Source organism: Crinia signifera, chromosome 12 (genome assembly GCF_055691185.1).
Source record: "Crinia signifera chromosome 12, ASM5569118v1, whole genome shotgun sequence".
NCBI lineage: Eukaryota > Metazoa > Chordata > Amphibia > Anura > Myobatrachidae > Crinia > Crinia signifera.
The window spans coordinates 7,992,246-8,017,423 of record NC_139228.1 but is presented as its reverse complement, the minus strand read 5'-3'; the positions used below and the strand labels follow the sequence as shown (position 1 = coordinate 8,017,423).

Here is a 25,178-nt window from a genome sequence, read left to right as displayed (position 1 = left end):
GATAGATCTGAGAACTCCGGAGATCGGGGATGCTTGCCAAAGACAGTGAAAAAGGGAGTGGTGCCGGAGGAAGAATGATAAGAATTGTTGTGCGCAAATTCCGCCCAAGGCAGAAGGTCTACCCAGTCGTCTTGAGAGGAAGAGACGAACAAACGAATGAAGGCCTCCAAGTCTTGGTTGACTCGTTCTGTCTGCCCGTTGGTTTGTGGGTGGAAAGCAGTGGAGAACTTGAGCTTGACTTGTACAGCAGAACAGAGGGCCCTCCAAAACTTTGCGACGAACTGCACGCCACGGTCCGAAATAATCTCTTTGGGCAACCCATGGAGTTTGAAGATGGTGGAAATGAAGAGCTGAGCCAACACTGGAGCAGATGGAAGACCTTTCAATGGGAAGAAGTGCACCATCTTTGAAAAGCGGTCGACCACCACCCAAATTACTGTATGCCCTTTGGAGGGAGGAAGTTCGCAGATAAAGTCCATAGACAGGTGGGACCATGGTTCTGTTGGTATGGCTAGAGGTAGAAGAGGACCGACAGGAGACGTTCTGGAGGACTTATGCTGAGTGCACTTTACACAGGAAGCGACAAAGGAGTTTACATCACGACGGATGGTAGGCCACCAGTATGACCGCAATAGGAACATTAAGGTCTTCTGTGCCCCGGTATGCCCTGCGAAACGGGAAGCGTGTGCCCAGGACAGCACTCTCTTCCGGAGATTGAGAGGAACGAAGGTCTTGCCTGGTGGAGGTGAAGGCTGGACTGTTACTTGAGCAAAGACCAGAGGATCGAGAATGGGTCGAGGAGGAGTCTCAAGATCAGCGGAAGTTTCAAAAGAGCGTGAAAGGGCATCGGCTTTGGCATTCATCGTCCCGGGTCTGAATTTGATTTGAAAATCAAAGCGTTCGAAGAACATGGCCCAGCGGGCTTGACGAGCTGTAAGACATTGGGCCTGCTTGAGGAATGAGAGGTTCTTATGGTCGGAGTACACCGTAATTTTATGTCGTGCCCCCTCCAGGAGGTACCGCCACTCCTCTAACGCTGATTTGACTGCCAGTAACTCCTGCTCTCCAATGGGGTAATTCTTCTCCGCTGGAAGAAACTTCTTGGAAAAGAAGGCACAGGGATGAAGCACCTGGTCCTCCCCTCTCTGTGACAAGATTGCCCCTACCCCCTCTGAGGATGCGTCCACCTCAAGAATAAAGGGTTTGTCGAGGTTTGGCTGGAGAAGGATTGGGGCGGAGACAAAAGCATCCTTTAGTTGTTGGAAGGCTTGAGAGGCTTCAGGTGACCACTGACTTGGATCAGAGCCCTTACGGGTTAGAGCAGTAAGAGGTGCAGCAAGGGTGGAGAAGTTCCGGATGAAACGACGATAGTAATTTGAAAAGCCCAGGAACCTCTGGATGCCTTTGAGCGTGGTGGGCGCTGTCCAGTCTAAGATGGCTCTTACTTTCTCTGGATCCATCTCTATCCCAGTGCTGGAGAGGATGTGGCCAAGGAATGGAATGGAGGTAACCTCAAAGACGCACTTGTCTAGCTTGCAGAATAATTTATTTTGGCGAAGGCGCCGCAAGACCTCAGCTACTGTTTGCCGATGGAGATGGAGGTTCGATGAGAAGATGAGAATGTCATCGAGATACAACAAATCTCGAAATATGTCATTTACAAATTGTTGGAAGACGGCTGGAGCGTTGCAAAGACCAAAGGGCATCACCAGGTATTCATAGTGGCCGTCTCGGGTGTTGAACGCCGTCTTCCACTCATCTCCAGATCGTATACGGATCAAGTTGTACGCCCCTCTTAAATCCAGTTTAGTAAAGATGGAAGCCCCTCGGATTTTATCGAATAATTCGGTGATCAGAGGCAAAGGATAGCGGTTCTTGATCGTGATATCGTTCAGGCCCCTGTAGTCGATACACGGGCGGAGGGTTCCATCTTTTTTTTTTCACAAAGAAAAACCCCGCTCCGGCTGGCGAAGTGGACGGGCGAATGAACCCCTTATCCAAGTTCTCTCGAATGTAGTCAGACATGACTTTGGTCTCTGGCAGAGACAAGGGGTAGATGCGGCCCCGCGGTGGGAACTTCCCAGGTATCAACTCTATCGGACAGTCCCAGGAACGATGAGGCGGCAGGGTATCGGCACCTCCTTTGCTGAAGACGTCAGAAAAAGAAAGATATGGTGTGGGTAACGACAAGGGTGGAGCTGGTGAAGATGAAAGACTGGAACCTCCTACTTCTTGAGGATTAGTTTGATGGAGAGGAATGACACGAGGCATGCAAGTAGTTAGGCAGTTCGTACCCCAGGCTGTGATCTCCATACTGGTCCAATCAATATGAGGGTTGTGCTTAGTAAGCCATGGTAGGCCCAGGACTACCTGGTGTGAGGACTGAGGAAGGACAAAAAATTCTAGAGTCTCTTGATGTAAGGCACCGACGAGAACTGTCACTGGATCGGTTTGAAGGGTGATTTGCCCGCTGCTGATGCGACTCCCATCTACTGCAGTGAGAGCCAACGGATGGGCCAAAGGTTGCACCGTCAAGGAATGTTGAAGAACGAAAGAGGAAGAAAGGAAGTTCCCGGCTGCTCTGGAATCTAGTAGAGCCTGGACCTTGATTTTTCCCTGAGGGCACACAAGAGTAACAGGAATGGTGGGCACAGTTGAAGAGGGAGATGAAAGCAGAACTCCTAACCTGGCCTCCCTCGGGGAGGTTAGGAGCGGTCGTTTCCCGGACGCAGTGGGCAGGAAGACAACAGATGAGCGGAAGAACCGCAGTACATGCAAAGATTCTCACGACGTCTACGGGATTTTTCTTCAAAGGAAAGCCGAGAGCGATTGATCTGCATGGGTTCGTCTGGTGGTGTGGTTGTGGAGGGCCCAGGTCTAGGAACAGGAACAGCGTTGGTGGTGAGACGAGGGCGGAGACGGTCGGAGCGACTTCTCTCTAGTTGACGCTCCTGCATCCGTAGATCTACTTTGTTGCACAAGGAGATGAGTTCAGCCAAAGTAGCAGGAGAGTCATGGGTAGTTAATTCGTCCTTGATACGACCTGCCAGCCCATTCCAGAAGGCGGAGACGAGAGCCTCTTCGTTCCACTTTAGTTCCGAAGCCAGAGTCTGGAACTGCACAGCATATTGTCCCACTGAGCGACTACCCTGGCGAATTCTCAGGATCTCAGTAGCGGCAGACGACACTCTGCCAGGTTCGTCGAAGATGTGACGGAAAGAGGTAATAAAAGCTTCGTAGTCATTGAGCAGGGAATCAGCACGTTCCCAGAGAGGGGACACCCAGTCCAAAGCTGACCCTGCTAGGAGAGACACAATATAAGCCACCTTTGCCTTGGAAGTAGGAAAGTGAGAAGACTGTAAGGTGAAATGCACATCGCATTGGTTCAGAAACCCACGGCATCCTTTCGGAGAACCATCATATTTGCTGGGGGTTGGTAATTGCATGTGATGAGGAACTATTGGTCCAGGTGTAGGGACAGGGACTGGAACCTCTGGAGCTGGAGCCACAGAAACTGAGGGAGCCGCCGGGGGCGAAGCCAAGACCTGAAGGAATTGAGCCACTTGACGTTGGGTAGCCTCCACTTGCTCCAGACGAGCCATGATGCTGTGAAGTGCGTCCGCCATGGAAGCCTGTTCTTCACCCGACTCCATCGGGTCAGTACAAACTGTCACAACTGAAGGGCTGGATGAAGTCGTGTGGTGTGTAGCAACCGGAGACGGATCAGAGGAGGAAGGATTAAATCGTGCAGGTTTAATAATAGAATTCATAAATAGAACAATACACGCTTGAATACTTTGTCAAGTGGCAGTTTAGCAGTAATAAGAATTGAGCCGGCACGGCACTTTGTAAAGAAGAAAAAGTTCATTTAAACAATGACAGTTCAAGCACTGCGGACTGCAGGCTGGGATCTTGGGAAATGAAGAAATCCGGAAAGAGAATGTACTTGATGGTAATGAGGGATCCTTGAAGACTGAAAGAAGATGGATGATGACAGAAGAATGGGAAGTTGCTTGGAAGCAGACGACTTGAAGAACTTAGGCCAGGAAGCTCAGGGATGCAGGCAGAGACCAGACTGTGGAGAGATCTGGCAGCGATGGGGTTAAGCTGAATCGAGACCAACACAGAGCACTGAAGCAAGGCACCAAGTCAGGAGAGGTGAGTCAGAGAGCCGGAGTCAGCTGGGAGCTGTGAACGCCTCTGGAGACTCTTTGTACTGACACTGAACAGGCCTAGGCAGATCCCCTATATCCCTAGAGGGCGGCTGCCATTGGCTGTCAGGTCAGTATGGGCGGAAACCTCAGACAAGGACCAATCTGCTATTTGCCCTTAATCAAGATGGCGGCGCCGGCCTCCCGGCGCCCCTACAGCACATACCACTACACTTGCTGGCGTCCCACGCTGCCTGCTGCCCACCAGACTGCCGCTGCCTGCTGCCGCTGACCTGGAGACCACTACACGCTAGCCGACGGCGGGCGCGAACGGGTGAGTAGTAAGCCCGCCGCGCACCGCCGCGGCTGCGTGTGACATTTGCATTTTTTGGCATTGAACTGTAGTTGCCATTCTCTTGACCATTTCTCTAATCTACCTAGATCCTCAATCATTGGTTTTACCCCTCCTGGTGTGTCTACCCTGTTGCATACCTTTGTGTCATCTGCAAAAAGGCACATTTTACCCTCAATTCCATTTTGCAATATCACCAATAAAGATATTAAAAAGCACTGGTCCAAGTACAGATCCCTGGGGTACTCCACTTGTAATCTTTCCCTCCTTTGACTGTACTCCGTTTACTACAACTCTCTGTTTTCTGTCCTGCAACCATGCTTTTATTCATTCAACTATCTTAGAATCCAATCCCAAGCTTTCAAGTTTATTTAACAGTCTGCGATGTGGGACAGTGTCAAAAGCTTTACTAAAGTCTAGATAAGCTACATCTACAGCCCCACCTTGATCTTTTACTTGAGTCACAAAGTCAATAAGATTTGTTTGACATGATCTTCCCCCAGTAAACCCATGCTGTTTTGGATCCTGTAAATTGCTGGTTTTGAGATATTCTACAACTCTTTGTTTTAAGAGTGTTTCCATCAATTTCCCTACTACTGATGTAAGGCTCACTGGTCGATAGTTGCTTACCTCTTCCTTGCTTCCACTTTTGTGCAGTGGGACTACATTCGCTGTTTTCCAGTCCTCTGGGATTACTCCAGTAGCTAGTGACTGGTTGAATAATTCTGTTATTGGTTTTACCAGCTCCCCTTTAAGCTCTTTTAGTATCCTTTGATGTATCCCATCTGGCCCCATTGGTTTATCCACTTTCAGTTTTGAGAGTTCTGTGAGGATTTTCTGCAGATTTTTGGCCGATTTGATCTGCGATGCGATTTTGCGGCCGATTTTCGGCCATTTCCTGCTGATTTGCATGTTATTCCATCCTTGCACACCCCCAGGTACTATGCAATGGTATGCGATGTGATTTTCGGGAAAATGCCCCTGATTGTACAATTAAATATCGCATAGCAATGCATGCCAGCAAGTGGCATGCGATGCGATGTGTTTTGCAATGTTAAATGCACCCCCATTGTTAACGCCACCCCCACTATCAACGCCAACCCGAAGCGTGGTGAGCGCAGCGGTACACGTCCTCCGACCTTTTCATACCCTCACGATCGGCGTGGAGTTGATTTTAGACAGTGTGGCGAGCGCAGCGAGCCACCGAGCCTGAAGCGTGGCGAGCGCAGCGGATTACTTTACATGTATTCCGCATCCCCTCGCGTGGCTCGCTGCGCTCGCCACGCTTCGGGCTCGGTGGCTCGCTACACTATCTAAAATCAACTCCACGCTGACGTGGATAGTGGAGTTATGAAAAGGTCGAAAGGACGCGTACCGCCGCCCCTCGCAGGCTCGCTGCGCTCGCCACGCTTCGGGTTGGCGTTGATAGTGAGGGGGGCATTTAACATTGTAAGCACCCATCAGGGTGATTGTACAATTACAAATCGAATCGCTTCACATGCATCGCATGGCATTATATTGCATGCGATGCACTACGATGGAAATCAGGGGTGTGCAATGATGGAACAGCATGCAAATCGGTCAGAAAAAGTGAAAAATCGGCCACAAAATCGCATCCGATTTCGTGGGCGCCGTGATAATACACAAGTACCGATATCTTTCTTTGAGCTTATATGCTGCCACATCTTACATATAATTAAAATCATTTTCATACATCGGCGTGGAGTTGATTTTATAAAGTGTGGCGAAGGGAAGCAGATTACTTTACATGTATTCCGTGTCTGTTTGTCACGCTTCCGGCTCGATGTCTTGCTGCGCTCGCCACACTTTATAAAATCAACTCCACGCCGACGTGGATAGTGGGGGTATGAAAGGGTCGGGAGGACGCGTAGCGCGTCGCCTCGCTGTGCTCGCCACACTAATCAACTCCACACTGACGTGGATAGTGGGGGTATGAAAAGGTTGGGAGGACGTGTAGCGCGTCGCCTCGCTGCGCTCGCCACACTTCGAGCTGGCGTGGATAGTGGGGTTTCATACGTTGATAACGTAGCTTAGGCTGCCACCGTGAGACTACACAAGTAAGGCCGCCGTTGGGCTACGCTGATAACGTAGCTTCAAACGTAGCGTAAGCTGCCGCCGTGAAACTACACCAGTACCATAAATTGAGCTGCCCTCAGCTTGAGTTTGCTCAGCAGCCAGAAACTGACAAAAACACCCTGCTCCATACAGAACCATAGTTACTGTGAATAATAAAACTTGCTGATTACTGGGAGACACCACTCACAGCGGGATCGAATCTCTATTGTTCTCTTCTGCTTCAAGTAAAGTAAAAAAATATATACTGGGGTGGGCGTGGGAGCAGGCTGGTATAAGGAGATAGATGTGGGGGGGGTGCTTGTATAAGGAAGTGGGTGAAGGTGCAGGCTGGTATTAGGAGATAGATGTGGGGGGGGGGGGCTTGTATAAGGAAGTGGGTGTAGGTGCAGGCTGGTATGAGGAGATAGATGTGGGGGGGGTGCTTGTATAAGGAAGTGGGTGAAGGTGCAGGCTGGTATAAGGAGATATATGTGGGGGGGGGGTGCTTGTATAAGGAAGTGGGTGAAGGTGCAGGCTGGTATTAGGAGATAGATGTGGGGGGGGGGGCTTGTATAAGGAAGTGGGTGTAGGTGCAGGCTGGTATGAGGAGATAGATGTGGGGGGGGGCTTGTATAAGGAAGTGGGTGAAGGTGCAGGCTGGTATGAGGAGATAGATGTGGGGGGGGGGGGGGGCTTGTATAAGGAAGTGGGTGAAGGAGCAGGCTGGTATGAGGAGATAGATGTGGGGGGGGGCTTGTATAAGGAAGTGGGTGAAGGTGCAGGCTGGTATGAGGAGATAGATGGGGGGCAGGCTTGTATGAAGAAGTGGATGAAGGAGCAGGCTGGTATGAGGAGGTGGGCGGTGGAGCAGGCTGGTATGAGGAGGTGGGCGGTGGAGTAGGCTGGTATGAGGAGATAGATGTGGGGGGGGCTTGTATAAGGAAGTGGGTGAAGGAGCAGGCTGGTATGAGGAGATAGATGGGGGGGGGGGGACAGGCTGGTATGAAGTGGTGGCTGAAGGGGCAGGCTGGTATGAAGAGGTGAGTGTGGAGCAGGTTGGTATGAGGAAGGTGGGTGGGTGAGCAGCCTCGTATGAGGAGGTGGGTGGGGGAGCAGGCTGGTAGGAGGTGGGTGGGGGAGCAGGCCGGTATGAGTGGAGCGGGTAGTGCACTGTTTGAGGATGGTATTATGTCGGGGAGGAATGGTAGGTGGGTGGCAGAGTGGGATGGGTAGCCTGTGGAGGGCAAGTGGTCAAGGGTGTGAGGCTTGTCTCCACTGTCAGAAGACTGTTTTGTCCTCCTATACAGCATATCTGATGATAGTCTTTCAAAATGCATCATCTGATTGTCTGGCATTTCACGTAGCGCACCACTGACATACGATGCAAACGGTGCAAATTTGGCTGGTGGTTTTGATAATGCCTCCCTGGCTTTGATCAGAAATTGGTCGTCTTCTGTGTTATTTCTTTTTCTTAAAAGGAGGAGCTGGTGGTGTATGTGGTGATGGAGTTTCTGTGGTGGATGTAAATGTTCATGTCAGGGTTCTGTTGAAGAGAGAAAAAACATAATTTTTTTTTTTTTTTTTTTAGTTCCCTACAAGTATGGAGGACTGGATAGCTATTAGTGACGAGCTTGAAAGGCTTTGGCAGTTCCCTAACTGTGGAGGAGCCATAGATGAAGCATAGTCACATTACCCCACCTGCTAACAGCGAATCTTACAAATACAGCTACAGAGGCTACTTCAGCATTGTTCTGATGGCGGTGGCGAGTGCTGACTACGAGTTTGTCTTTGTAGATGTGGAGAATGGGCGTGCTTCAGATGGTGGCTCATTTAAAAATACTACTTTCGGTACTTGTGTATTATCACGGCGCCCGATTTCATCTAAATCGCATTCGATTTTGATTTTGCGGCCCATTTTCGGCCATTTCCTGGTGATTTGCATGTTATTCCATCCTTGCACACCCCCAGGTACTATGCGATGGTATGCGATGTGATTTTCGGGAAAATGCCCCTGATTGTACAATTAAATATCGCATAGCAACGCATGCCAGCAAGTGGCATGCAATGCGATGTGATTCGCAATGTTAAATACACCCCCATTGTTACCGCCACCCCCACTATCAACGCCAGCTTAAGCGTGGCGAGTGCAGCGGTACGCGGCCTCCGACCTTTTTATACCCCCACTATCCACGTCGGCGTGGAGTTGATTTTAGATAGTGTGTCGAGCGCAGCGAGCCACCGAGCCCGAAGCGTGGCGAGTGGACGCGGATTACTTTACATGTATTCCGCGGGGCTCGCTGCGCTTCGGGCTCTAAAATCCACTCCACGCTGACGTGGATAGTGGGGGTATGAAAAGGTCGAAAGGACGTGTACCGCCGCCCCTCGCGGGCTCGCTGCGCTAGCCACGCTTCGGGTTGGCGTTGATAGTGGGGGTGGTGTTGACAATGGGGGTGCATTTAACATTGTAAGCACCCATCAGGGTGCTTGTACAATTACAAATCGAATTGCTTCACATGCATCGCATGGCATGCGTCACATGCCACTATATTGCATGCGATGCACTACGATGGAAAACGGGGGTGTGCAATGATGGAACAGCATGCAAATCGGCTGGAAAAAGTGAAAAATTTCGTGGGCGCCGTGATAATACACAATTACCCTACTTTCTACAACCGGATTACCACCAAGACCCTGCATTTGCCATCTCGTGAGGACACGGTCTAATTTTCGTATTTGTAGCAGATAAGGCCTTTGCGCGTCACGGGAACATTATGACGCCTTATGGACAAAGTGCCCTAACCAAACCTAAGAGGATCTTTAATTACCGGCTGTCTCGAGCACGGCGCATTGTAGAAAATCCCTTCGGGATATTGAGCAACCAATTCCGGATCTTTCACACACCAATCAACTTGAGGGTGGACAAAAGTCCTCACTGCCTGCTGTGTTCTACACAGAAAAGCCACCCAGCAAAGGGCGGAAGAGGTTGCTCAATTTACATTCATTGCGGCACCAGCATTACCAACAACAGGGAGTGCTCTAGCCTAAAAGGTCAGAGGAATATTTGGCCTACTTTAATGGTGCTGTGTCATGGCAGGAGGACAGCATTAGATAAAGTGGACACTCCACACACACACTACATCACACTGCCTCTGTTATATCCCCTCTCTCTGGTGTATCATGCAGATCCTCTGGCTATCCACTAAGACCATTATAAAATAGTTGACTTTTAAGGTGTATAAAACCCTAATTGCACATATGATGCATATAATAAATTAACGTTTACAACACTTAAAACGTTTCTCACCCCCCAATAGTTTCTCACCCCCCACCACCTCCACTTCGGCTCCCCTCGCTGGGAGGAAGCCCGGGAAGAAGGGTAAGTCACCGGCCGAATGTCCGACCAGATTGGCCGGCCCTAGCTCCACTGCCCCTTCTGCGACACCACCACCGGTGCCTGTCCAGGACCACTCCAAAGGTGTTCCAGCCCTGGATGAGGCAGACCGTGGTGATGAAATTAAAGGAGGTAGACGGACAGGTGCCGGACATGATGGTTGAGTACTTCTTCAAGAAGATGGTCCTGGAGCAAGGATTCTCTGCACCTGAAATGCTCAGCGTCCAGAGCTCCTTCAGAGGCATCTTCTATGCCACCTTTGCCTCCCTCACAATCTGCAAGAGGTATTGGGAAGCGGTGAAAGCGGCGAAGCCTGAGTCCCAGCTCTCTCGCTTTGTGGGCAACTGCCCTATCCAAAGAGAGGAGAGGCTGGTGACGGTTTCAATGCGAAGCCCACACACAAATGTCAAGGACATCATCACATTTCTCAGCCGTGCCTGCACCGTAATAAAGGACCCCTCAAGGATCCTTTGAGAATGGACTCTGGACTGGAAAATGGTCGGTGATTGTCAGGCTGCACAAGGACACTTCGTGCCCAGATGGAGTCAAGCACCTCAGACTGTGCTTCTCCCTGGGGGGAAACTGCAGGACTTATCCACTACGTGGACCAGCTACGCACTTGTAAGTGTGATGGAAAGGACCACTTTGGGAAGGAATGCAAGGTCCAGGCTTGCAGGATTTGTCGACTGGCCGGCCATGAGACAAAGGACTGCCCTACGAAGAAGACCTGCATCCTGTGTGGCACAGTGGATCATGTCTACAAGGATTGTCCAAGTAGAGCAAGATCCTACGCCACAGCAGCATCGAGTGTGATCGTCCCTCCCAAGGTGCCACCCACACCTGTGCAGAGGAAGAAGGTCCCACAAAAGCAAGGTGGTAAGAAACCTTCCCTCACCATTCCAAACACTCCTCCCCTCTCTCCCTCTGTGACAGCTACCCCCATCCCAGCTGCTTGCACCACCCCTCCTCCCTGATCCAACCCACCCTTCCTCCCACCGCCCCCTCCCTGTCCCTCTCCTCTCCGAGGAAGAGTATCCACCACTTTCCCACGCAGGAAATGTACAGCCGAGAAGGAAGAGGAAGGAGTTAGACAGCCCAGCTGCTGACCTAGAATCTTCAAAGAAAGCGGCAGTCGAATCGGTCGAGCCAGACCAGGACTCCTTCACCCTCGAGGAGGAGATGGAGGCATATGCAGAGGTCTTTGAGGAGAGTGGGGTGCCTGAGCTTGACCGCCTCAACAACATCGACCAACTGCTCAACAACATCGAGACACCCCAGCAGGGAGACTCGGTGGCCGACCCAGAGGAAGCACCTCCCGATTGGAGTGGTAACGTATACGGATTGTCACCGTAACCTTTTTCTCTTAACAAATGGTAGCTTTTAACCTTTTTACCATTAATGTGAGGAGTATTAAGGATAAGTGCAGATGTCAATCTATTTTTGCTTTTCTTGACATTCAGAAATGTGATGTGTATATGTTGCAGGAATGCTCTCTCCCTTTCTCCAGGTCCTATAGGCATCTGGCCTGGCAGTGGTCTCATGGTCCGTCCTACTGGTCCGGTGGAGGTGAGTGTAAGTCTGCAGGGGTAGCCATTCTGATTAGGGGTAGTCTCTTCACGTTAGATTCTGTTCAGGAGTTTGTCTGCGACAGGTTACTTGTCGTAGATGGCTCCTGGGCAGGCGAGCCTATCAGGCTAATCTGCGTGTATGCTTCTTCTTTTAAGAATGAGCGTTTGGAATTATTCCAGACCCTGCGGACCCAACTCGCCACCACCAGGGCTGTAGTGATGGCCGGGGACTTCAACTGACCGATTTGAAGGGGATGGCCGAAGCACCTGCAACTTTGCGAAGCTGGACACTATGTCCAACCTGCTCAGGGAAATGGTGGCCGAAGCATCACTGCGGGACGCTGTGGGCTCCATGGGGGCTGGCTCCGTGAATTTCACATGGAGCCGCCCCGATGGCTCAGTGCGTTCTCGCATTGACTTTGTGTTCACATCCCGGGCAGTGCAGCAGGTTAGGCATTCTATGGTTCCCTGCTTCTTCTCTGACCACAGGGCCATTCTCTTCCAAGGGGTTCTGGGCCATGGTTTTCCATCTGGCCCAGGCTCCTGGAAGTTGAACTGTGCCCTACTGGAAAGAGAGGAAGTACTGGCTGAGCTTAAGGATGCCTACATCACATGGAAGAATGACAAATGTTATTTTGACTGTATGTCTGATTGGTGGGAATATGCCAAATGTAACATCCGCAGTTTCTTTCAGGTCAAAGGGCGTATCCAGGCATGCGACCGTAAGAGGAACCTCAGAAAACTGCAGCATGAGCTCCAGTCCCTGGTGGACCTCCAGCGGTGCAGCTGGGACGTGAAGGACGACCTGGACGAGACCAAAAAGAGCCTGAGAAGGCACTTTGAGGGGGAGTCCAAATGTATCGTCTTCTGTTCCAAGGTGGAGAATCTGGAGAAGGGTGAGAAGTGTACTTCTTTCTTTTTCAGGAAACTCCACTCTGGCCATACGCCCCTGACCGACCTGCATGATGAGAATGGCATCCCCAGACAGGGGAAGGAGGGCGCGATGAAGGTCGTCCGCGACTACTACAACGACCTCTACTCCCCTAAGACTACAGACACCGATGAGGCGGATGAGTTCCTGTCAGGTATCACTAACTCTTGATCCTGCAGGTAAATCAGCCATGGACGCTCCCTTGGTGTTGGAGGAGGTGCTCTCTGCCGCTAAATCCTTTAGGCAGGGCAGGACTCTGGGCAGTGATGGTCTCCCAGCAGAGCTTTATGTTGCGCTGTGGGATCTCATTGGCCCGGACCTGCTCAAGCTGTACGAGGAGATGGTGGTTGAGGGCAAAATGCCTTTCTTCACTGAGGGAAGGAATGATCACGATCTTGTATAAGCGTAAGGGGGAGAGATGTGACCTGAAAAATTGGCATCCCATCTCTCTTCTGAACGTGGACTACAAAATCCTGGCAAAGGTACTGGCCAACCGGCTGAAGGCTGTCATTGGGCAGATCGTTCATCCAGACCAAACCTGCGCCATTCCCAGCCGCAGAATCGCAGACAGCCTTGCCCTCCTCAGAGACACGGTCCATTACGTGAAAGACCGTAATGTGTGCACGGCCCTGATCAGTCTTGATCAGGAAAAGGCCTTTGACCGTGTTTCCCATGAGCTGATGGGCAAGGTACTGCGTAAATTTGGTCTTGTGAGCTATTCTGTTCGTATGTTAACCTGATGTACCTTGACATTTACAGCTCGGTGTTGGTGAACGGCTGGAAGACTGGCCCCTTCTCGGTTATGTCTAAGGTCAGACAAGGCTGCCCTCTTTCACCTCTTCTTTTTGTTTGTGTTATAGAGCTCTTCGCTGTATCCATCAGGCAAAATCAAGAGATCAAAGGGATCACCGCACCGGGTCCAGACCACCCAGAGGCCAAGTGTTCCCTGTACATGGATGACATCACTGTGTTCTGTGCAGACCAGAGATCGGTGACGGCCCTCGTCCAGACCTGCGAAGACTTCGACCCTGATTCAGGAGCAAAGGTCAACCTTGGGAAGTCAGAGGCTATGCTCTTCGGAAAGTGGCACCTGTCGTCTTTCGCTCCATTCCCATTCACCGTCAAGCCAGACGTCATCAAGATCCTTGGTGTCTGGTTCGGGGGAGATGGAGCGGCCCTGAAGTGCTGGGATGAAAGACTTGCGACAATGCGTCAGAAACTCGGACTGTGGAGGCTCAGAGACCTTACCATCGAAGGGAAAACCATTGTGCTGCGGAATGAGATTCTTCCTTTTCTTCAGTACACTGGCCACGATCTGCAAGGCAATCACATGGGCCATTTTCCACTTCATATGGGGCTCCAAAATGGACAGAGTGAAGCGGATCGTTATGTACAAAGATCCCCTCAAAGGTGGCAAAGGCATTCCAGATATTCCAACTATGCTGAGAGCCTTTTTGCATGTAACTGTATCTGCAGAACTTTGATTGACAATTGTGCCGGCTCTGCGGGGAACTCCATGTCCCGCTTCTTCCTCCTACCAATGTAGAGGACCCTTAAATGGGACAAGTGGGACAGCTCCATCCCATACAACTGGACTACTCGACTACTGGATTGAAACCCGACTTGTGGAAACCCAAAACTGTCCAGAAGCTCATCAGAGCCAAAGACGTAATGGAACCGATTTCTGGGCTCTCTTCAGCAACTGTCAAGTTTGTCTGGGAGTATGTGGCCTCCAAAAGGCTTACAAATAGACACAAGGACATGTCATGGATGGCCATTCAGGGGGGCTTGCCTCACCGGTCATTCATGCACTCCCGAAACTTGTGTAGGTATAGACATTGTCCCTGGTGCTTTGTGCATGAAGAAACCTCCATTCACATCTTCTGGGACTGCACCTACGCACAGTTGTTGTTGGATGCCCTAGAGACTGAATTCAAGGACTCCGTGCCCAGGAACTGTCTTTCATACCTTTCGGTACTGTATGAATTGTTCCCAGGCACCCACACGTATGGGGCGACCCAGGAAGCCTGGCACCTTATAAACTGTGTTAAGGACTCTTTGTGGTTTGCCAGAAAACGTCTCATATTGCGGAGGGAGATAATGTCCGTTCAGGACTGCCGCAGGCTGGTTCACAGCCTGCTCAGAGACCATTCCATTCAGGATAGCCCTGAGGAAGAAGAGGACTAAACCCCCCTTCTTCTGGTCCTTTCCCCTTGTGTGAACTGTTTTATAAGACTTTGGGACCCTGGCCCCTTCCCCCTCACTTCACAATGTCTGTTGTTTTGTTGATGTCTTTCTATTTATTGCCCTCCCCTTATACGTGTCTGTCTGGTCAATAAAGCTTCGGGCATGTGCCTCCCCCTCCCTCACCCCCCTACCCTCCACACCCATAGTCTTGTATACTGTTGTGTAAATGTTACCGTTAGAATGCATAGTATAGTCTATAGTGTGAGTTTATCTTGTGCTGTATTTTATAATATGTACTATACTGTTTGCATGTGTACTGTGTTTTGGCTGTACTGCGACACGGTATACAGATGGGTCTGTTCCCATCTTGGCAGGGGATGGCGCTGGCGTCGCCAGCCGCCATCCCCCGCCAGCGCCATGGCGATCGTGAGAAGGGGACGCGCGCGCACGAGAGGCGCGCGCTCCCCCTTCCGACGGCGCTTCCATACGTTTCCCCGGGTCCCCGCCGGCTTGCGGGTCGCCAGCGCGTACGTTCTGGCGACCCGCCAGCAAGGATGTGCATAGGCACATACTGTATGTGTGATATTTGTTATCGTCTGTTTTTTGCATTCTTTATGTACAATAAAGACCTGCTTTTTCAATAAAAAAAAAGTGGTTCCTCAGGGTTCCAGGGATGCCTTGGGTTGGTGGACTGGGATCAATTCATATTATTAATTGGCAATGTAACAGGCAAAACTAGTGCTGGTGGCTGCCAATCATAATATATGTGGACAAACAGAAGCAAATCCTGTCCCTCATCAGATAACTGTGACATATAAACTCAATGTACTTTATTTTATTTATTTTTTCTGAATTTCTCGATAAGAAACATTCGGCCCAGGGGTGCCTTGAAAACATTTTGATGCTCTAGGGCGCCGTGATTCAAAAAAGTTTGGGAACCACTGACCTAAGGTATCTTCTAAAAGACATCAAATGTTTGTTTACAATACTAATGAACTTTCAATGACTATCCACATTTTCTCTAGGAGATACATACCATTGTTTATATAGTGTTGTGTATATTTTGTGCAGGTGGCCACTTGTTTTCTATTTTGTGTCTTTTATATTGTGTTTAGTATTACTAATTCTTAACCGCAACAATAAATGTCAAACGTTGCTTTTAGCGCCACTGTGTGGTGTATCTTATTCAGTCTTATTGCTGCTAGTCTGAATAAAGAAGCGCAGTCAGTGGCGTAACTAGATGCATGTGGGCCCCATACCAAAAGTTTGTATGGGCCCCTATTCATCAATAAATGTATATAGCACATGATACTTTGACAGGCAATGTGGGCCCCTCTCAGCTCTGGGCCCCATAGCGGCTGCACCTATGGTAGTTATGCCCTTGAGAGCAGTACCTATTTCAGAAGCTGCATATTCTCAAATGCCCCTTTCAATTTCACCTCCCAGAGGAACAGAGTGTAAGCTGCAGATCGCGGCAAATTATTCATTGTGATCCTTTTATTAATGTTCTTATTTCTTCTATGCAGAGAAGACGGCAGCTGCGGAAATACCTGTAGCCGTTACACAAGTGGCTGTCACCGTGTCCATAACCAGTAAGTGTGATGTAACGGATATGTGTGACTCGGGGGATCTGCACCTGTGGTATGGTAGCGATGTGCCACTGAGCGATCTGCCAAGGCCAGTGTTCTCCACTAGATTATCCATTGTGCTGGATATTAACTGCCGGGGCGATGGCAACGCGTAGGCCGCGCATCGCTATGGCTCCTTCACACGCAGCGATGTAGGGGCATCTAGTGAGATCACTTAGAAAATACCCCTTAATCACTACGTGCGTAGGCCCCATGATACTGGATCCTTCAGGACAGATAATAATGAGGAGCTGCCCTGGAGGAAGTAGTAGAATACCTTGGACCCATTGCACTCTCCGAAACTACCATGGGGGCCTATATAATAGTGTCCGAGGTGCAGAATGCCGGTCGAGCTTGGACATTTTTTTATTTAAGGTGGCAACCATTTACAAGGCATGGTTTTGCCTTGTAAATTATTGGCACTTTAACCCCTTCCTGACACAGCCAGTTTTTGCCTTCCTGACCCCTTTTTTTCAAATCTGACATGTATCACTTTATGTGGGGATAACTTTTTTTTGCTTTTACTTATCCCAGTGATTTTGAGATTGTTTTCTCGTGACACATTGTACTTCAAATTAGTGGTAAATTTGGGTCGATACAGTCTGTGTTTTTTTGTGAAAAATACCAAAATGTCGTAAAAAAATGGAAAATTTAGCAATTTGCAAAATGTTAAATTTTCTGCTTGTGAGACAAATAATCATACCACTCAAAATAGTTAATAACTAACATAGACCATATGTCTACTTTATGTTTCCATCATTATTTCAACTTCCTTTTAATTTTTTTGGACACTAGGAGGCTTACAATATGAATAGCAAATTCTCAAATTTTCAAGAAAATTTCAAACACTGATTTTTTTAGGGACCAGTTCAGTTCTGATGTGACTTTGAGGGACTTGTATGTGAGACACCCCCATAAATGATGCCATTTCAAAAACTGCACCCCTCACAGTATTCAAAACAGCATTTTGGAAGTTTGTTAACCCTTTAGGTGTTTCACAGGAATTAAAAAAAGTGTAGGTGAAATTTCAAAATTTCATTTTTTTTGCAGATTTGCAATTTTAATACATTTTTCTAAGGAACACAGTAGATTTTACTAGAGAAATGTGACTAAAAATTGATTCCCCCATTTCTTTTGTTTTCATAAATATCCTATATGTGGCCCTAGTGTGCACGTTGACCAAACCACAGGCTTCATAATAGAAGGAGCACCTACTTGATTTTGGAGCCTCCTTTTTATGAGATTATTTTTTAGGCACCATGTAGGTTTCTAGGCACCATAAGATGCTAAAATTTAGGAACCCCCCCACAAGTGACCCCATTTTGCAAACTACACCCCTCAGGGAATTCATCTAGGGGTATAGTGTACATTTCAAACCCCCAGGGGTTTCACCAATTGTGGTACAACTGGGCAGTGAAAAGGAAAAATTAAATTTTTTACACAAAAATGCAGTTCTGGCTCAAAATTTTTCATTTTCACAAGGAATGAAGGAGACAAAGCACCCCAAAATCTGTGCCCCAATTTCTCCCGAGTACGGCAATGCCTCACATGTGACCAAAAAATACCATTTGGGTGCATGGCAGGACTCAGAAGGGAAGGAGTGATTTTTGGATTTTGCAGCTCAGATTCTGGTGGAATGTTGGTGGGTGCTATGTCGCATTAGCAAGACCCCCCAAGCACCAATACAGTGGAACCCCCCCACAAGTGACCCCATTTTGCAAACTAAACCCCTCAGGGAATTCATCTAGGGGTATAGTGTACATTTCAAACCCCCAGGGGTTTCACCAATTTTGATACAACTGGGCAGTGAAAATGAAAAATTACATTTTTTTACACAAAAATGCAGTTCTGGCTCAAAATTTTTCATTTTCAAAAGGTATGAAGGAGAAAAAGCACCCCAAAATCTGTGCCCCAATTTCTCCCGAGTACGGCAATGCCTCACATGTGACCAAAAAATACCATTTGGGTGCATGGCAGGACTCAGAAGGGAAGGAGTGATTTTTGGATTTTGCAGCTCAGATTCTGGTAGAATGTTGGTGGGTGCTATGTCGCATTAGCAAGACCCCCCAAGCACCAATACAGTGGAACCCCCCCACAAGTGACCCCATTTTGCAAACTACACCCCTCAGGGAATTCATCTAGGGGTATAGTGTACATTTCAAACCCCCAGGGGTTTCACCAATTTTGATACAACTGGGCAGTGAAAATGAAAAATTACATTTTTTTACACAAAAATGCAGTTCTGGCTCAAAATTTTTCATTTTCAGAAGGTATGAAGGAGAAAAAGCACCCCAAAATCTGTGCCCCAATTTCTCCCGAGTACGGCAATGCCTCACATGTGACCAAAAAATACCATTTGGGTGCATGGCAGGACTCAGAAGGGAAGGAGTGATTTTTGGATTTTGCAGCTCAGATTCTGGTGGAATGTTGGTGGGTGCTATGTCGCATTAGCAAGACCCCCCAAGCACCAATACAGTGGAACCCCCCCACAAGTGACCCCATTTTGCAAACTACACCCCTCAGGGAATTCATCTAGGGGTATAGTGTACATTTCAAACCCCCAGGGGTTTTACCAATTTTGATACAACTGGGCTGTGCAAATGAAAAATTACATTTTTTACACAAAAATGCAGTTCTGGCTCAAAATTTTTCATTTTCAGAAGGTATGAAGGAGAAAAAGCACCCCAAAATCTGTGCCCCAATTTCTCCCGAGTACGGCAATGCCTCATGTGTGACCAAAAAGTGGCAGGACTCAGAAGGGAAGGAGTGATATTTGGATTTTGCAGCACAGATTCTGGTGGAATGTTGGTGGGTGCTATGTCGCATTAGCAAGACCCCCAAAGCACCAATACAGTGGAACCCCCCCACAAGTGACCCCATTTTGCAAACTACACCCCTCAGGGAATTCATCTAGGGGTATAGTGTACATTTCAAACCCCCAGGGGTTTCACCAATTTTGATACAACTGGGCAGTGAAAATGAAAAATTACATTTTTTTACACAAAAATGCAGTTCTGGCTCAAAATTTTTCATTTTCAGAAGGTATGAAGGAGAAAAAGCACCCCAAAATCTGTGCCCCAATTTCTCCCGAGTACGGCAATGCCTCATGTGTGACCAAAAAGTGGCAGGACTCAGAAGGGAAGGAGTGATATTTGGATTTTGCAGCACAGATTCTGGTGGAATGTTGGTGGGTGCTATGTCGCATTAGCAAGACCCCCAAAGCACCAATACAGTGGAACCCCCCCACAAGTGACCCCATTTTGCAAACTACACCCCTCAGGGAATTCATCTAGGGGTATAGTGTACATTTCAAACCCCCAGGGGTTTCACCAATTTTGATACAACTGGGCAGTGAAAATGAAAAATTACATTTTTTTACACAAAAATGCAGTTCTGGCTCAAAATTTTTCATTTTCAGAAGGTATGAAGGAGAAAAAGCACCCCAAAATCTGTGCCCCAATTTCTCCCGAGTATGGCAATGCCTCATATGTGACCAAAAAATACCAGTTGGGTGCATGGCAGGACTCAGAAGGGAAGGAGTGATTTTTGGATTTTGCAGCTCAGATTCTGGTGGAATGAATGGTGGGTGCTATGTGGCATTAGCAAGACCCCCGAAGCACGGTGAAATGATGAACCTAATAATCCATAGATGTGTGGTATATTTTAAAACACTCCTTTATACATAGGCTGGGTTTGTCGGGGCAAGTTTCACAGTGGAAAATAGTTTCCTTTCTTATTCCCTTTTTATAGCAAACTTTGCACCTTTTTTGTGTCCTGCCCTTTCTTGCAGTGGAGGGGATTTCGTTAGGAAAATGCTGCCCTGGTACAATACGGGGGCCAGTACTAGAAGTACTGGGGCCCTCTGCCTGCTGGTTCCCAAATATTAGGCCCTTTATGACTTCCTCTTGAAAGTGCATAAATGTCCCCCTCTGGCTGGTAGAACGGAATAGCACGTAAGCGTTATACAGTGCCATCTGGATGATATACACGGCCAGCTTCTTGTACCAGATTTTTGTTTTCCGCAGGGCACTGTACGGCTTCAGTACCTGATCTGAAAGATCCACTCCGCCCATGTACCTATTGTAATCTAGGATACAATTAGGTTTTGAGGTGTGGGTACTGGTACCTCGTACAGGGATGGAGGTGGTACTGTCTCCATGAATTGTTGTCAGTATAAGGACATCCCTCTTGTCCTTATTTTTGACCAACAACATATTTTCGGTGCATATTCCCCTGCTTTCACCCCTTCTCATTACTTGGGCAATGTGCGTTTTTGGGAGGCCTCTTTGGTTCTTACGCACAGTACCGCAAGCTGCTGTACCTCTTGAACCAAGGGCCTTAAACAGGGGGATGCTAGTGTAAAGGTTATCCACATAGAGGTGATAACCTTTATCCAGGAAGGGGTGTACTAAATCCCAGACAATTTTTCCACTAACACCTACGAGGGAGGGGGGGCATTCTGGCGGTTCAATTCTTGAATCCTTCCCTTCATATACCCTAAACCTGTGGGTGTACCCTGAGGTGCTTTCACACAGCTTATACATTTTTATGCCATACCTTGCCCTCTTACTGGGAAGGTACTGGCGGAATTTAACCCTTCCTTTAAAATGTATAAGGGACTCGTCAATACAAATAAATTTTTCAGGGATGTACATCTCTGCAAATTTGGCACTGAAATGATCAATGACCGGCCTGACTTTGAATAGCCGGTCAAAGGTGGGATCATCTCTGGGTGGGCACAGTGTATTATCGGTGTAATGTAAAAATTTAAGGATTATCTCAAAACGAGCCCGAGTCATGGCCATACGGTAAAATGGGGTGCTGTACAGAACATCTGTACTCCAATATTGCCTAATTTCTGGCTTTTTTACTATGCCAATATGTAACACCAGACCCCAAAACGTCATCATCTCTACTGCATCTACAGGGGTCCACCTAGCAAATGATGACGTGGGGTTTTGAGCAATAAACTGCTGGGCATATAAATTACTTTGGTCCACCATTAAATTTATAAAATCATCAGAGAAAAATAATTTGAAAAAGTCAATTTCTCTGAGACCTGCTGAATCAAATTGGATTCCTGGGATGGCCAATAACTCAGGAACCTGGGGCTCAAAATTGTCTGGTGGTGGGGTCCATACGGGATCAATCATTTGGGGGGGGGGTCTCAGCTGCTCTACGGGGGCGTCTTTGAGGGGGTCCCTCATCAGCAGAGGAGGAAGAGGAGCTTAAGGCGAATCCTTCAAATTCCCCGCTTGCATCACTGGCTGTGTCAGAGTCAGAGGCAAGCATGGCATATGCCTCCTCCGCTGAATACATTCTTCTGGATGACTGGGATGACATTTGGGATGCCATTTTTATTTTTGTGTTTCTGTAAGTGTAATGTTTCAACACGTGTATAGTGTAGGGGGGGTACAAACTTTATTTCAACACGGGGGGTGTGTAGTGTGTATGTAGTGCAGAAAAAAAAAATACTTTATACAGGAATTTGATCCCAATAAAAAAAAAAAAAAATTGAAGGGGTTAAAAAAAAAAAAAGGTCCTGCGCCAAAAATTGAGCACAGATGTTGGTCAGTAACGTCCGTCACTGAACAGCGCTCAAAGGCAACAGGACACCCACAAAAACAACGTGGGTGTAAAAACAAAAAAAAAAAACAATTTAAAAAAAACTGCAGAAAAAAAATGATATCAACCTGTGCCAAAAATGCTGTTCAGTGATTGTACGTCACTGATCAGCGGCCACAGGACACCCACAAAAGCAACGTGGGTGTAAAAACAATTTAAAAAAAATTTCCACAGCACTCTCCAAAAAAAAAAAAACAATTTAAAAAAACTGCAGAAAAAAAAATGATATCAACCCTGTGCCAAAAATGCTGTTCAGTGATTGTACGTCACTGATCAGCGCTCAGCGGCCACAGGACACCCACACAAGCAACGTGGGTGTAAAAACAAAACCCCACTGCACTCTCCAAAAAAAAAAAAACTGCAGATCAGTGATGCAGTGATGCACCACTGATTAGCAGTGAGGGGCAGCAGACACACAACCTGACAGGGTATATATATAAAAAAAAAACCTGGACCCCCAAAAAGTTGCTGATTAATTAATTTAAACTGACCAGCACAAAAGGGGGGGCAGCAGTCAGTTGCACACGCAGCACAACCTTTGGTGCAACTGACAGGTATATATATAAAAAAAAAAAACCCTGGACCCCCAAAAAGTTGCTGATCAGTTAATTAATCAGCACAATCAGCACAAAAGGGGGGGCAGCAGTCAGTTGCACAGGCAGCACAACCTTTGCTGCAACTGACAGGTATATATATAAAAAAAAAACCTCTGCACCCCCAAAAAGTTGCTGATCACCTCAGATATAGTGATCAGCACAAAAGGGGGTGCAGCAGACACAAAATATAGCACTCTCTATTACTCTCTGTCACTATCTGTCCCTATCTCTCACGATCTGTGACTCTATGACACTGCTGCAGCAGCAGCACACAGAAGTCACAAGATCCAGGAAGTATCCAGCTGCTGGCAGCACGCTACCAGCGGTGATCAGGTAAGTTTCAGGCAAGGATCAGGTATGTATCACGACAGATTGGCACGGTGACCGCTCTGCACGCAATTCCAGACCGGAATGGCGTCTGCAGTGCAGTCACCGTTAGTTTAAATCACGCGCCTTGGCTTTGATTGGTCCGTGGGTCCCACGGACCAATCACAGCCTTGGGGGCAGGTGGGGTGAGGTGTCGTCGTCACCGATGACCCCCTCATGCCCCCTGACGCCCGGCGGTGATTGACACCTGTGTTACCGAGCGTCTGATTCGCCGGTAACACAGGAAAACGCTGTGAATGGCTGTTCACACTGAACAGCCATTCACAGCGATCGCCGACGGGGGGGGCGGCATCGCAGCCCCCCCTGGGCATGCAGGGACATGTCTGCTGTCAGGGACAGCAGACATCGTCCCTCTGTCCCTGCGTCTATAGACGCGGGGACAGTTTAAAGTCATGACGTATATATACGTCATGTGTCGGGAAGTACATCCCGGCCATGACGTATATATACGTCAAATGTCGGGAAGGGGTTAAAAAAAAAAAATTTGCACTGCTGTCATGATTTGGCACTTTGCCGGCTATTTAATTTTATGTATGATACCCAGTCTGTTACATGTTTTATAAATATATTATACCTGGTGTTCCACCTGTTTAACCCCTTTTGTGTTCCCTTGTCCCTTTTTGTGTATTTCTATTTCCCATGTGAAAAACAATAAAAACTATTATAAAAAAAAAAAAAAAAAATAATTCCGGTATCTTCCAGCGGCCAACTCGGACCCTATTACCCCGTTAGTCTTATTTTCTTTTTGTTTGTCTTATTTCAACAGTTGGAATATATTTTAACCAAAATAGGCACTTTTATTTTTTAATTTATTTTACTGAAATTTTTAGAACGTGACCTAAAAGTAAATGTGATTTAAAATCAATAAATTGCCTCAAAGAATTACATCCGTCTTCTTTAGGCCACCTTGGTCTTTACAGCAAAATTTGCACTTGAAAATAATGATCTCTAGATCCAATGAGGGACTCTGAGGTACAGCTAGTGGTGTGAGGAGTCCGGCACTTTACACTAAAACTGTTTTCCCATGGCACCTCTCCTATACCCCCAGCTAGCATCGAAGCTTCCGTTATCTAAGTGCCTGAAGGAGCCTCTTGCTGTGTGGCAGGCTGCAGATAGCGGGACTGTATTTTTCCCTATTCTTTATTTTTTTTAACCCTTTCAAGTCCAACGTCTAGTCAGGCTCAACAGCCCTAGCGCTAGTAGCCGATACAGCGGTGAGCCACTTTAGAATAAGAACATTAAAATCGTTCAACATTCAGTGTAGACCATTTTTTTAATTAAAAAAATACATAATTTCAGTTAATTTAAACCAGCAAAGAAAAAAAAAATTTGGACTGCAAAAGGTTAATCCATTCCTACTGGCCATCACTGGAGAGAATCCCAGGGTGCTACTAAGGCTGCAGCTGATCTCTGCACATGTCGGAAGTGGTCCGCATCACTCAGGGGGATCCGGGGAGCCAGAGGAGATCTGTTTTGCACTGGTGTAGAAAGGATCCTCATCTACATGGTGGGCACTCAGTGGGCAGACATGCGACCGTGCCAGGAAAGTGGTTAATGAACTAATGGAGGTGCACACGCTAAACACTGGTAATCCGTGTTTGGAGTGTGCACTTGCATGTTCTTTTTTTTCTGTGTGGTCCTACAAGCCTCAGCATGGTAGCAACCTTTTATATTTAGAGTTAGGGGGTGTGTGCACCAGCCGCACCCCCCATATAATCTATAATGCGTAAACGTGAAGGCAGAGAATCCATCATTTTGGGTGGTATGCAATGTCATTCGAGGTCCCGCAGCCATCTCCCGACGGGGGAGATGGCTGCGGGGCCCTATTCAATGCTGTCTTCCCCGACAGCATTGAACAGGGGTTCTGCGCAGAACGAGCCCGACATCACAAGCTGTCAGGCTCATTCTGCCGAGAAAAGCCGGAAATAGGCGAGCTCCCGGCCGGAGCTCATTTATTTCCGTCCTCATCTCGCGGCCACGCCCGCTTCTCGCCGCTCGGCAGCCGGGATATTGAATCCCGACTGCCGAGCTCCAGGCGAGCTGACCGAGAACAGGACAGGGGCACGGCTGCCGCGCTAGCTCGACAGCCGTGCCCCTGACATTGAATACCCCCCTTTGGATTAGAACCCCTCCCACCTGCCATTGGAGGTTTTAATGCATAGGCCGGTGAGTCCTGGATCAATGTATATAATATGTCAGTGTTGGGGTGTGGGGCCCCCTGGTTGGTGTGTGGCTGCTTAGAAACATCATTATTGTAATAATTAAAGCTTTTTAGCAGGCGCGCTG

The 25,178-nt window shown here is 48.0% G+C and overlaps 1 protein-coding gene across 2 annotated transcripts in view; it reads left to right on the top strand.

Annotated features, from left to right (window-relative positions):
* Positions 1 to 25,178, top strand: part of LOC146049961 (uncharacterized) — a 54,303-nt gene that overhangs the window by 22,643 nt on the left and 6,482 nt on the right. For both annotated transcript variants that reach the window (XM_083166673.1, XM_083166674.1), the window contains exon 5: positions 16,183 to 16,248. In XM_083166673.1, the coding sequence (XP_083022799.1) occupies positions 16,183 to 16,248 (66 nt within the window). The remainder of the gene's footprint in view (positions 1 to 16,182; positions 16,249 to 25,178) is intronic.